The sequence below is a fragment of the Acomys russatus genome, chromosome 17 (genome assembly GCF_903995435.1).
Source record: "Acomys russatus chromosome 17, mAcoRus1.1, whole genome shotgun sequence".
Classification (NCBI taxonomy): domain Eukaryota; kingdom Metazoa; phylum Chordata; class Mammalia; order Rodentia; family Muridae; genus Acomys; species Acomys russatus.
In genome coordinates, this window is record NC_067153.1 from 39304547 (window position 1) to 39317059 (window position 12513).

Genomic DNA, 12513 nt, shown 5'->3' on the forward strand with positions numbered 1-12513 from the left:
TTCTAAACCACTGAGGCTGGCAGCACACAGTGAGGTAGAGGGCCTTTGGATTCCCTGAGGCAATTTAGTTATAACCACCTGTGATAAGGACCAGCAAGGCCCAAAACCCAACAGGGATAGCAGGTGCTCAGGCTGCCCTGTGTTGGAGACAATAGGCCATATGGCCAATGTTCAGCCATCTTATCCAAGTCTGCACCTTTAAGTCTCTGTTTTTCCCAGAGCTTGCCTTTCACCAGAAACTAGCTGACCCTGCTGTGAGTCAGCAGTTAGACTAAAGACAGAGATAAAGTGACCCTGTTGTGACTCAGCAGTTAGACTAAGGACAGATAGAGAGGGAGCGACCCTGTTGTGAGTCAGCAGTTAGACTAAAGCTAGAAGAAGACAAAGCAAGATGCCCTGTGTGGCAGGACATTACGACCCTGCCTGGAATTCCCTGTGTTTTGAGAAAAGCCTGCAGCTGGGTTGCTATAGCAATATGCTTCCCCGCCCTCTGACTTATAAAAGCTGCTGCCTGACTAATAAAGTTGGAGAGTTTGATCAATCAGACTTGCTCTCCTTCTTTGTGTCTTGCATTCTCAACAGGTGACCTCCCTCCTGAGTTTTAGTCGAGCCCCGCAGGCTGGAACAGCCCTGGTAAGAGCAGCTTGGCCCAGCTGCCGACGGTCAAGGACTGAAGATGACTGGGCCAAGCTGCCATCAGCAGGGGTTGGCCCACTGTGAGGGGGTAACGTTGTGAACGGCTAGTACGGGGGTCCTTGTGGTAGACTGTTTCTCCAGCCGAACACAGTCTATCCAGTCCACTTGCTTTTCTTGTACTAAAATGTTGACAGTCTTCCCACTGAAGTGTGGAGTCCATGTCCCCCACGCTGGTTCTGTGTGCCTTGAGAGGTTCATCCTTGGGACCTATCCATCCTCTCTACTCAGTATTATATACTCAGCTCACGGCTTTAATTTTTAAGTTTGAATCGTGATATGCATTTTCTTACGTACTAACCAGGGGCTGAATGATTGGGGTCAGGGGGTGAGAAGCATGAACTCCTTGCTAATGATCATGAGAACTATAAAACAGATACAAGTGGAGGTGCTGGGATCGGGTGAGGGGGTCTCCTCCTCCTCTTCCTCCTCCTCTTCCTCCTCTTCTTCTTCTTCACACAACATCCTTTCTATTAGGTTAGACTGACATGAGAAGCTGGAACATACAGAGCTAGAGATGGAAGGCTGACAAGACTGTCAGGTGACAGACAGATCCTTTGCCTACTCTAGCTCCCAGAAACCAGGCCATGCCCCTGCAGCCTCTGTGCCCCTGCAGCCTCTGTGCCCCTGCAGCTCTTGTGTTCTTTCCCTTCCCTCCCGAGACATAAGAAAGCGTTGAGTCACCACTAGTCCTCGTTTGGACGGCTCGTCTATCTGGGGCAGGAGTGTACCTGCCACAGGATGAGCATGGAGGTCATCAGACTATAACCTCTGTGAGGAGTAGAAGTTCTCTCCTTCCACTATAGGGGTCCTGGTGGGTTTTTTGGGGGGCAGGGTTTCTCTGCGTAGCCCTGGCTGTCCTGGAACTCACCAGGTCAACTCACAGAGATCAACCTGCCTCTGCTTCCGCTTCCTGAGTGCTATGGTTAAAGGTACGCACCACTGCCACCCAGTTGTTGCTTTTTGGAATCTTGATATGTATCTCTGGCTGTTTTGTTGTTGTAGCTTTTTTTTTTTTTTCCTTTTGATTTTTTGAAACAGGGTTTCTCTGTGTAGTCTTGGCTGTTCTGAACTCACTTTGTAGACCAGGCTAGCTTCGAACTCACAGCGATCTGCCTGCCTCTGCTTCCTGAGTGCTGGGATTAAAGGCGTGCACCACCACGCCTGGCTTGAATACACACACACACACACATCTCGGGTTGGCCTTGAACTAAGCAGCCTTCCTACCAGAGCCTCCCTAGTGCTGTGATTATAGGTGGGACCACAGCATCTGGCTTGGCGTTACCTATTTGTTGTCTATTTCACACCCATGGGGGCAGATACAGTAAGTTGTATTCCCACCGTGTCCTCCTAAACTTCCCCCTGTGTTCCAGGGGAGGGCTGGTGAGTCTAGATTCTAAGTATGTTATCTTCTTTTCTCACCCAGAGCATATAATAATTTAGTGATTGTTTGCTTGTGGAACTCTCAGAGATCCTCCTACCTCTGAGTGCTCAGCCACACCTAGCCATTAAAAAAAAAAATTGTTAGCTATTCACATTCATGGGTGCACGTGGGGGTCTCAAGACGACTTTTTAGAGTCAGTTTTCGCCTTCCACCTTTATGTGGCTTCTGGGGATTGAATTTAGGTTTCAGACCTGGTGGCAAGTGCCTTGATCAGCTGGGCTATCTCACCGGCCCCTGACTTCTTGTCGTGGTTATAGGTAAAAGATGATAACAGATTCACAGAAAGGAAACTGAGATGAACTTATTCTTCAGATGAGCTTTATTAGGAGAGCCACGGTGTCATTGTCACAGACAACAAGGCCCTGACTGGGGGAGAATAAGCATTCAGAAGAGTTTGCTCTGGAGAGAAGACTGTAACATAGAGTGGGCTGGGTGTCCTGAAGGGAAAGAGCACGCACTTCCTAAGGGTTTGGAGAGGTAGAACAGCACACCAACCAGGTGTGGCAGCACACAGCTTTAATCTCAGGACTCGGGAGGGAAAGGCAGGTGGATCTGAGTTCAAGGCCAGCCTGCTCTAAGAGGGAGTTACAGGACAGCCAAGGCTATGCAGAGAAACCCTGTCAAGAAACAAACAAACAAAAAGCCAGCATAGCAAAAACAAAAACTCAGGACTATGGGTTTCATATTTTGAGTGAAACCACTCCAAAAAGGTGTATACTAAATGATCAAATAATCAAAATAATCAGAACTCTAAAACCTACTCTACAGCTGCAGGTATACAAATGCAGGCGTTTTGTGCTTGCATTCAGGAGATAGAGAAAATTTACTGGTCAAGATAAGGGAGGGAAACATGGATTTAACAAAGCAAATGGAAAACAAAATCCTAAACTTAAAACTGCTCCACAAAGAAAATATCACGTGTACGTGTAACAAAAAAAAAAAAAAAAAAAAAAATCGCACTAGGTTACACTGATCACTGTAAAAACCACACTGTAAAAACCACACAAAGACAAAAACAGCACTCAAACAACAGCTCACGGCGGCCTGGAACTCCCGTTCCAGGCCCTCTGATGCCCTCTTCTGATCTCCCCAGCACCAAGCACGCGCGTGACACATACATACATGCAGGTAAAAGTTCATCCAATACAAATAAAGAATTAAAAAAAAATAAAATTAAATGAAAAGAGATCAAAGAATGTCTCAGTCGGAGCCAGCGCCTCCAACAAACAGAAGACGTCCGGAGGGAGAAGCCGGAGGGCGTCTCTCCTTCAGCAATACCCAAAGAGCTCCAAAACCAGGTTTGGCCCGGGCCTTCGGTTTCCCGGAACTTAACGACCGAACCAGTACATTCAGAGAGCCGGGGACGCCGCGAACCGTACTTCCCTCGGACCGGAAAGGGACTAGGTCACCGGAAGCTGTAGTTCACCGAGACCCAGAGAGGTACGGACCGCCGGAAGCCGTAGGTCATGGAAACCCGGGTCATCTAAACCGTCGTGCGCACAACATGGCTGGGCTGGAGCTCCTGTCCGATCAGGGTTACCGGATAGACGGTCGGCGCGCGGGGGAGCTACGCAAGATACAGGCGCGGATGGGCGTGTTTGCGCAGGCCGACGGCTCGGCTTATATCGAGCAGGGCAACACCAAGGCGCTGGCGGTGGTGTACGGGCCTCACGAGGCGAGTAAGCGGCAGGAACGCGGGGAGTAGACCTAAGTCTCACGGTGTAACTCTTCCCTCCCAGTGGGCCCTATGTTACTTTTTAACCCTGGGCTGCCCGCATCGCCTCAGCCAGCCTGGCGAAGCTCCACTCACTCCCTGTTCTCTGAGCTAATTATTCCGACGTCTTGAGGGGAAGAAACCTCCCAAGCCGCTACAACACGTCTTTATCTTTCTGCACCTACTACGTCGATTTTACGGAGGCTTTCGTGTCGCTCGTTTCTCTACTGGAACATAAACCCCCAAGACAGGGACTTTAGATGATATGTCTGCCTTTATTACTGTGTCGCAGTGCTGTGTCGAGGCCGGCAAAACACGCACGTTTTAACGTTTGCTTAGCCTATGGGAGCTCAGCTTTCTGGGAGGAAGCCAGGATGATGGTCAGGTGTTCTATAGAACACAGCAGGGCAGACTATTGGTAGACAGAGTAGCAATAGATGAAATAAAGTTGAGGAGCACTGCGAGGTCGAGGCCAGCCTGGTCTACAAAGTGAGTCCAGGACAGCCAAGGCTACACAGAGAAACCCTGTCTCGAAAAACCGAAAAAAGAAAAAGAAAAGAAAGTTGAGGGGTTACCAAGGAGGTGAGGATCCAGAGCTTTGATGGTCAGGGAAATTGAGATGGGAAGTCTCTGGAAGGTAAGTAAAATGTTAGTGTGTAAGGCGACACAGTCAGATCAGATATTTGTAAATATGGCAGCCACAATGGGAATAATTTGGGAGGAAATGGAGCACCAACATGATATGACTTAGGCTGAAAAGTAGGTCCTTCCTCCATTTCTGATTTGGAAGCAAAGTAGCTGCTTCTTTCTGAAGGAAGAGGAGGAGGAGGAAGGCTGAGCCACTGAGTGTGACCCAGGAGGTAGGCCTGGCTTATTTATTCTTTCTTCTCCAGATCCGGGGCTCCCGGTCTCGAGCCCTGCCTGACCGGGCTCTAGTGAACTGTCAGTATAGTTCAGCAACCTTCAGCACAGGTGAGCGCAAGCGAAGGCCTCATGGGGACCGGAAGTCTTGTGAGATGGGGCTGCAGCTACGCCAGACCTTCGAGGCGGCCATCCTCACCCAGCTGCACCCACGCTCTCAGATTGACATCTATGTGCAGGTGAGCCACCTGCAGGCTCAGGCCCCTCCCCCCAGGGGGCGGGGCTTTAAGGAAAGGAGGTGGGCCTGAGTTGCAGGAGGCTGTCAGTCTGATAATCCTGATGCCTCCTGCAGGTGCTGCAGGCAGATGGTGGGACCTATGCAGCGTGTGTGAACGCAGCCACGCTGGCAGTGATGGATGCCGGGATACCCATGCGGGACTTTGTATGCGCATGCTCAGCTGGCTTCGTGGATGGCACAGCACTAGCGGACCTCAGTCACGTAGAGGAAGCTGCCGGAGGGCCCCAGCTAGCCTTGGCCCTGCTGCCAGCCTCAGGCCAGATCGCACTGCTGGAGATGGACTCGAGGCTGCATGAAGACCACTTGGAGCAGGTGCTAGAGGCTGCTGCCCAGGCAGCCCGAGATGTGCACACCCTGCTGGATCGTGTGGTCCGGCAGCACGTGCAGGAGGCCTCTATTTTACTGGGGGACTGAGTGTGGACCACCCATATCCAGAATAAAGACCTGCTCCTCTGCTGAACACACCTTACTGTACAGCACTCCAACGCCACTAAGAGCCTTGCAGAGCACAGTTTGTAGTTATGTCCCTAAGTGGAGAGAGGACTAACTGTGCTAGGAAGAGCAAGAGCGCTCAAGCCCTCAGCCTAAGGAATATGCCATATTCACACAGCCCATCTGAGACCCGAGCACAGGGCTGAGGTAGCACTCAGCTGCCTATGGGTCTCAAATTGTAGGCAGCAATGTCTTTGGGGTCTCAGGATACCCTACACATCAGTTATGGACATTACAACTCATAACTAACACAATTGCAGTTGTGAAGTAGCAATCAAACTATGGGAGGCGAGAAATATGGTTGGGGTCACCAGAACAGGAGGAACTGGATTAAAGGTCAGAAATCTTGAGAACCGAGGGACTAATGTCTTCTTTCCTTGGAACTCAACTAGAGCCTTTTCTGCCACTTACTCTGGACTCTAAAAGGATAACCTATGTTGTCTCTTGGCGATCTGCCTTTAGACCCTTACCTCTGCACCCTTTCCTCTGACCACCACCTTGCCCACTGTGCCAGTGGTAGTCTGCCATCTTCCCAGTGCCCTTATCTCTGACCTTGATGACCTTGATTGTGAGCCCACCACTCAAGGAGCACTGCTTAGGTGAGCCCGCTGTCTAAAGGTTCATGATGTGCATAGTAATGATTCAACAGCTGATCCTCAGTCCGCCCGGGGCCCTTAAGTCAAACCTGCAAAGTTAATTCAGTATGTCCCTTCGGCAGGCATTTATCTTTTCGTCCTAGCTCTCCACCCACCTGTGTTACACACCGTCTTCTTTGACTCCTGAGAACCTTTAGGCTAGCACACTATTGCTGCTCGATCTTGAACTGGGTCAGGGTCTTTCCCTTCCAGAGGTGGTTCGCCAGCTGCTCCCGGAGCTCCAAATTCCAGTTCCGCCCACTGGCCATGACCACGTCCTGTGGCGCTCCAGTTTACTGCAGTTCTAAGCATGCGCAGAACTGGGCTTGCGTAAAAGCGTCGTTCCCGGCGATATTTGCTCCGAGCAGGCGTGGTGGCGCGGCGGATCCTGGGGCCGGAAATAAAAGTAGCACAGAGCGCCGGGTCTGACAGGAATCGTGTGCGCTTGGAGGTCTCGGGCGGCGAGGAGAGCGGAGACCACCGCCCCGCCATGGGTCTCCTGTCGGACCCGGTGCGGCGGCGCGCACTCGCCCGCATCGTCTTGCGCCTAAACACTCCGCTCTGGTGAGGGCGAGCACAGGGGGCGGGACTCCCGGGAACCTAAGCTGCTGCGGCTCGGCTTTAGCCTACTGCTCTTGGCTCTGGCCCCTTTTTACAACCACCACTCAAACGCTGAGCTCTGGTGCCGATCCATCCCTGATACAGTGGCTTGGGTCTTTCCCCCCCCCTCGAGACAGGGTTTCTCTGTGTAGCCTTGGTTGTCCTGGAACTCACTTTGTAGACCAGGGTGGCCTCGAATTCACCTGGGATTAAAGGAGTGTGCCACCACGGTCCGACTGCGGGAGGCTCCGGGGTCTTAATGGCTTGGACCATCCGGTTGGACCCCCTGGGGCAGTGGTGGAAACCCCAAGCGGGCGTCCCTGGTCGGGCTAATTCCGAGACCCCTCTGTGCTCTCTCTATCAGCGTGCTGAGCTACGTGGCTGGCATCGCCTGGTTTTTGGCGTTGGCTTTTCCACCGCTAACCCAGCGCACTTACATGTCGGAGAACGCCATGGGTTCCACCATGGTGGAGGAGCAGTTTGTAGGTGGAGATCGCGCCCGGAACTTTGCCCGGGACTTCGCTGCCCACCGCAAGAAGTCGGGGTTAGTGCCTAGCAGTGAACTGGGGACTTTGGGGGGGGGGGCGGCCTAGACCAGGGAGCTCTTGATCACAGGCTATCTTTGTGTCTCCAGGGCTCTGCCAGTGGCCTGGCTGGAGCGATCGATGCGATCCGTAGGGCTGGAGGTCTACACTCAGAGCTTCTCTCGCAAACTACCCTTCCCGGATGAGACCCACGAGCGCTATGTATTGAGGGAAAGGGGTGTGCCTGGGAGAAAAGGACCTTGGAAGGGTGGCCTGCATCGGGTGTCTTGTTGAAGTGCCCCGGAATGAAGAGACTCAGTGGGAGGGATGGTCCAAAGGCCTCTGATGGTGGGCATTGTAGTGCCAGGAAGGAAGGCAGGCTTCATCCTGTCCTCTGTAGGGTCTGCTGAGGCTTTCCCTTCAACACTTTGTGCAGATGGTGTCAGGAACCAATGTCTATGGCATCCTGCGGGCCCCACGCGCTGCCAGCACCGAGTCCCTGGTACTCACCGTACCTTGTGGTCCAGACTCTACTAATAGCCAGGCTGTGGGGCTGCTGTTGGCACTTGCTGCCCATTTCCGAGGTGAGGCTCCCCAAGGCTCTGGTCAGGGAGGATTTGGCCAATGCTCCAGGCCTTGCTGACCCTCTCTCTGGCTTCTAGGGCAGATTTACTGGGCCAAAGATATAATCTTCCTGGTAACAGAACATGATCTTGTGGGCACTGAGGCTTGGCTTGAAGCCTACCATGATGTTAATGTTACAGGTAGGTGTTGCCCCCGTTTTGCTCCTGTCTCTTTTAGGGCCAGCTGGCCTCACTAGGGCTCCCTCTAGTGCTCATTGCTTGGTCCTGCAGGCATACAGTCATCTCCCCTGCAGGGCAGGGCTGGAGCCATCCAGGCAGCTGTGGCCCTGGAGTTGAGCAGTGATGTGGTCACCAGCCTTGATGTGACTGTGGAGGGACTCAATGGTCAGCTGCCCAACCTTGATCTGCTCAACCTCTTCCAGACCTTCTGCCAGAAAGGGGGGCTCTTATGTACTCTCCAGGGCAAGGTGGGACCACCTACTTGGGGGGGGCATTGGGGCCTATGGGAAAGGGGATGACTCTGATCCTCTGCCTATGCCTCTAAAGTTGCAGCCCCAGGACTGGACATCACTTGAAGGGCCATTGCAGGGTCTGCAGACACTGATGCTCATGGTTCTGCGACAGGCCTCTGGCCGGCCCCATGGCCCCCATGGCCTTTTCCTGCGCTATGGAGTGGAGGCCCTAACCCTACGTGGCATCAATAGCTTCCGCCAATACAAGTATGACTTGGTGGCAGTGGGCAAGTAAGTCTCTAGACCCCTTTCCATGCTCAAGGCAGTGTCTAGGTGTGGGGAGAGGATGGCTGACCCTGACCTGACCGTGCTCCTGACAGGGCCCTGGAGGGCATGTTCCGGAAGCTCAACCACCTCCTGGAGCGCCTGCATCAGTCGTTTTTTTTCTACCTGCTGCCTGCCCTCTCCCGCTTCGTCTCCATCGGGCTCTACATGCCTGCCACTGGCTTCTTGCTCCTGGTCCTTGGGCTCAAGATATCCTCTGCCCGCGTTCTCACCACTGACTTGTGGCCAGCCTCAAATCCCTTTCAACTATAAAGTGGGGCTGGTCCTTCATCCTGCTATGGGGGTGGGGACGTGAGCCCATGATCTCCAATCTAGCAAATCCCATCCAATGTCTCATTGGGGTCCTTGACTTGGTCCATGCTCTGGAGCTGTGGATGCAGTTACATGAGGCTGGAGTGAGCCCTGAGGAGGCTGGGAAGGCTCCTAACTCTGGGTCTCCACTCTTGGCAACACAGGTGATGTTATACTCTACTGATGTTCGAGTGGGTTTCTAGGGTCCCAGCTGTGCTCTCTGTTGCTACACAGGCCTCAGCTGGAGGGGTGGCGTGAATCCTTGGGGCTGCCCTATGCCTCTAATCTAACTTTCAAGTTCCCATGTGCTCTGCAGGGTGTGGGCCTGGCCTCACTTATGGCACCTCTACTGATCTCTCAGGCCATGGGTTTGGCTCTCTATTTCCTACCTGTGCTGGGCCAACATGTAGCCACTCAGCATTTTCCAGTGGCTGAAGCTGAGGCTGTGGTGTTGACACTGCTGGCGATTTATGTGGCTGGCCTAGCCCTCCCACACAACACCCACAGGTGAGCAGCTGGGCGGGCCAGGCGGAGGTGAGTCCCGTGGAGACTTAGATGGATCCCCGACTGCCCTTGAACTTCTTACCTTGTAGAGTGGTCAGCTCACAGGTCCCAGACAGAGGCTGGATGGCACTGAAACTGGTGGCCCTCATCTACCTAGCACTGCAGCTGGGTTGCATTGCTCTCATCAATTTCTCCCTGGGCTTCCTGCTGGCTGCCACCATGGTGCCTGCTGCTGCACTCACCAAGCCCCACGGCCCCCGGTATGTGTCGGTCAACTCCTTTTCCACCAGTACCTTTGCCCCTCACCAGGGCCAACACTCATTCATTCAGTTCTTGGCATCCACTGTGGTACATGCTTAAATGTTGCCCTTCCACCCAGGCCACTCTATGCTGCCCTGCTGGTAGTGACAAGCCCTGCAGTCACACTCCTCGGGAGCCTATTCCTGTGGCGGGAGCTACAAGAGGTACCACTGTCCCTGGCAGAGGGCTGGCAGCTCTTCCTGACAGCGTTGGCCCAGGGCGTGCTGGAACACTACACCTATGGCGCCCTCCTCTTCCCAATACTGGCTTTGGGTCTGTATCCCTGCTGGCTGCTTTTCTGGAATGTTCTCTTCTGGAAGTGAGGTCTCTGGACAAGGATTCCCCAAGCCTCCATTCTACCTCCTCCCTGGAAAATAAACAAGTGATCTGTTTCTACTCTTTGGGATCCTGGCCCACTGTCTATTCAGAGCCCCTAGCAATTGTCCTGGCCCACTGTCTATTCAGAGCCCCTAGCAATTGGCTAGGCTTTCTGGTTCACTCCTCTGGAGGAGCCACCCTCGTCTTCTCGGGTGCATCTCTCCTGATGGCAGAAGTGGGAGCCTGACCTCATCAGCACCTGGAGGAAAGCCTCAGGTGGACACTGAAGGGGCAAGTTCAAACCCACTCCCAGCTGCACATGCGGTGCTGTGCTAGAAGCAACTCTGGGACATGAGATAATTTGCAGCCAGGGTTTGAGGGCTGGATAGGAGCTGAGGCGTCTTTAGTGTTCGTTTGTTTGTTTTAAGATATATTTGTTATGTATATAGTGCACATTAGATCACATTATAGATGGTCGTAAGCCACCATGTGGTTGCTGGGAATTGAACTCAGGACCTCTGGAAGAACAGACAGTGCTCTTAACCGCTGAGCCATCTCTCCAGCTCCGTCTTTAGTGTTTTATATGGAGTAGAAGGAATGCCAGGCTCCACTTACGTACATAGTAGCATAAGCCAAGGTGAGGTGTCCACTAGAGGCAGAACTCAGCATAGTGGGAAGAGGTGGTGTCAATGTCTAACCAGTACCCAGCAACAATAGACAAAGAGAAAAGAACCCCAAAGCAGGGAGACACTGACAGGCCAGAACAGGAGGGGACACATCATGGAAGACAACAATCCTAAAGACACTTTGAAAACAAACAAACAAAACAACAAAAGCCAGGTCTGGAAGTGCCTTTACACTGCCCAGTAGTGGCTTCAGTGTTTGTAAGGGAGACACAGCTGCTCCACCCAAGGAGGCTATAAAACCGTTAGAATCAACTCAGGGTGGGCACCATCCTCTTAGACACCTCTCTGATGGAGCCTTTCTTCCCATGGGTTAGTTCCTCATGGCCCTGGGAGGTACCTGTGGTTTCTCTGAGCCAGAGTAATGGCTCAGCAGGTAAAAACATCTGCTACCAAGTCTGACAGCCTGACTTTGATCTTGGGTCCTCACATGGTGGAAAGAGGACTGCACCCTACCCCCACCCACACCCCCACCCCCACCTGCCTAGCATCTTTTGACCACACATCTACCATAGCATGCATATGTGCATACAGGCAACTTTTTTTTAAAAATATTTTTAAAGTTTCTTTGGGGGCCCTCTGAGGAGACTGCTGTGAAGGAGAGATAACCATGTTTTTTGTTTAGATCACAAGTGGAGGGAATGAGAAAAAGACTTGTGAGAGAGCAGATGATGTGTATCTCCTTAAAGGTCAAACCACCATACCCGTATGGGGGAGATTGATTGTTAACCAGCTGAAAACATCCTTGAACAAATTCTGAGAGGAGATATGAATGTGAGCCAAAAACAGGAGGCGGGGCCTTTGGAGACTTGGATAGCTTTGGCTGTTCACCCCTCCACTTGGAGACACTCCTAGAGAGAACCACTCAAGGAAAGGCTTCAGGGCTCCAGGCTCCTGCTGAGGTTCTGGGTTCTGGTTGCTCCAGGGTCCAGCAGAAGAAATCCTGCTGATTACGCCAGGAGAATCATTCCTAAGAGCTGATATCCTCACGGGTTCATTATTGTATTCTTTATAATCTTTTTCTATTATTTAGGTTAGTCGGGTTATAAGTGAGGTACTCTCAGTTAATAAGTTTGTAATAAAATATATTTGTTAAGAAGATTGAGCCTAAACCAGGCAATTGGTGGTACACGCCTTTAATCCCAGCACTTGGGAAGCAGAGGCAAGTGGATTGCTGTGAGTTCGAGGCCAGCCTGGTCTACAAAGTTAGTCTAGGGCAGCCAAGCTACACAGAGAAACCCTGTCTCGAGGAAAAAGAAATGAGCCTATACTGCTGACCTACCTGGGTAGGACTCTGGCTTACACATAGAGGGAATATATGAAAGCCACTGAGGCACTACCTGCCTTATCATTGAGTTGTCAATCTTTGGCCCCTTAGGCTCTACTCCAGCCTTGCTTGCTTCCTACCTCTGCCCTCAGAAGTGCTACCTGCTGAGTATATCAAAGACCTTCCCCTATTTAGTTGGCTAGGACTTGTCTGTTGGTTTTTTGTCTCTGAGCTGTCATCTAGTACGAAATTCTCCCTGCATTTTGCCTGGGCTTTGGCCTTAGCTGTTTTTGTTTTGTTTTTAAGATTTATTTATCATGTGTACAGTACTGTTTGCATGTACACCCGCAGAAGAGGGCATCAGCTTACACTATCGATGGTTGTAAGCCACTATGTGGTTGCTGGGAATTGAACTCATGACCTCTGGAAGAGCAGTCAGTGCTCTTAACCTCTGAGCCATCTCTCCAGCCCCAACCTTAGCTGGTTTTAACAGGACTTTAGCAGTCAC

The 12513-nt window shown here is 52.0% G+C and overlaps 2 protein-coding genes across 2 annotated transcripts; both read left to right on the plus strand.

Annotated features, from left to right (window-relative positions):
* The first annotated feature begins 3599 nt into the window (after positions 1-3599).
* Exosc4 (exosome component 4) lies at positions 3600-5466 on the plus strand. The gene is made up of 3 exons (XM_051159792.1): positions 3600-3812; positions 4745-4951; positions 5065-5466. The coding sequence occupies exons 1-3, from the start codon at positions 3642-3644 to the stop codon at positions 5422-5424; spliced, it is 738 nt and encodes a 245-aa protein (XP_051015749.1). The 5' UTR covers positions 3600-3641; the 3' UTR covers positions 5425-5466.
* Positions 5467-6505: 1039 nt separating this feature from the next.
* Positions 6506-10154, plus strand: Gpaa1 (glycosylphosphatidylinositol anchor attachment 1). The gene is made up of 12 exons (XM_051159794.1): positions 6506-6701; positions 7102-7281; positions 7372-7483; positions 7698-7845; positions 7924-8025; positions 8116-8312; positions 8392-8588; positions 8678-8831; positions 9002-9097; positions 9250-9440; positions 9527-9697; positions 9817-10154. Exons 1-12 carry the CDS (start codon positions 6628-6630, stop codon positions 10058-10060), a joined length of 1866 nt encoding a protein of 621 aa, XP_051015751.1. The 5' UTR covers positions 6506-6627; the 3' UTR covers positions 10061-10154.
* The last annotated feature ends 2359 nt before the right edge of the window (positions 10155-12513 follow it).

Bases quoted from the DNA above. Each gene is read 5' to 3' on its own strand.
- Exosc4 (XM_051159792.1), top strand. From the start codon at position 3,642: ATGGCTGGGCTGGAGCTCCTGTCCGATCAGGGTTACCGGATAGACGGT. The intron at 3,813-4,744 runs GCGAGTAAGCGG...TTTCTTCTCCAG, and splicing joins TGGTGTACGGGCCTCACGAG to ATCCGGGGCTCCCGGTCTCG. The intron at 4,952-5,064 runs GTGAGCCACCTG...TGCCTCCTGCAG, and splicing joins AGATTGACATCTATGTGCAG to GTGCTGCAGGCAGATGGTGG.
- Gpaa1 (XM_051159794.1), top strand. From the start codon at position 6,628: ATGGGTCTCCTGTCGGACCCGGTGCGGCGGCGCGCACTCGCCCGCATC. The intron at 7,846-7,923 runs GTGAGGCTCCCC...TCTGGCTTCTAG, and splicing joins ACTTGCTGCCCATTTCCGAG to GGCAGATTTACTGGGCCAAA. The intron at 8,589-8,677 runs GTAAGTCTCTAG...TGCTCCTGACAG, and splicing joins GACTTGGTGGCAGTGGGCAA to GGCCCTGGAGGGCATGTTCC.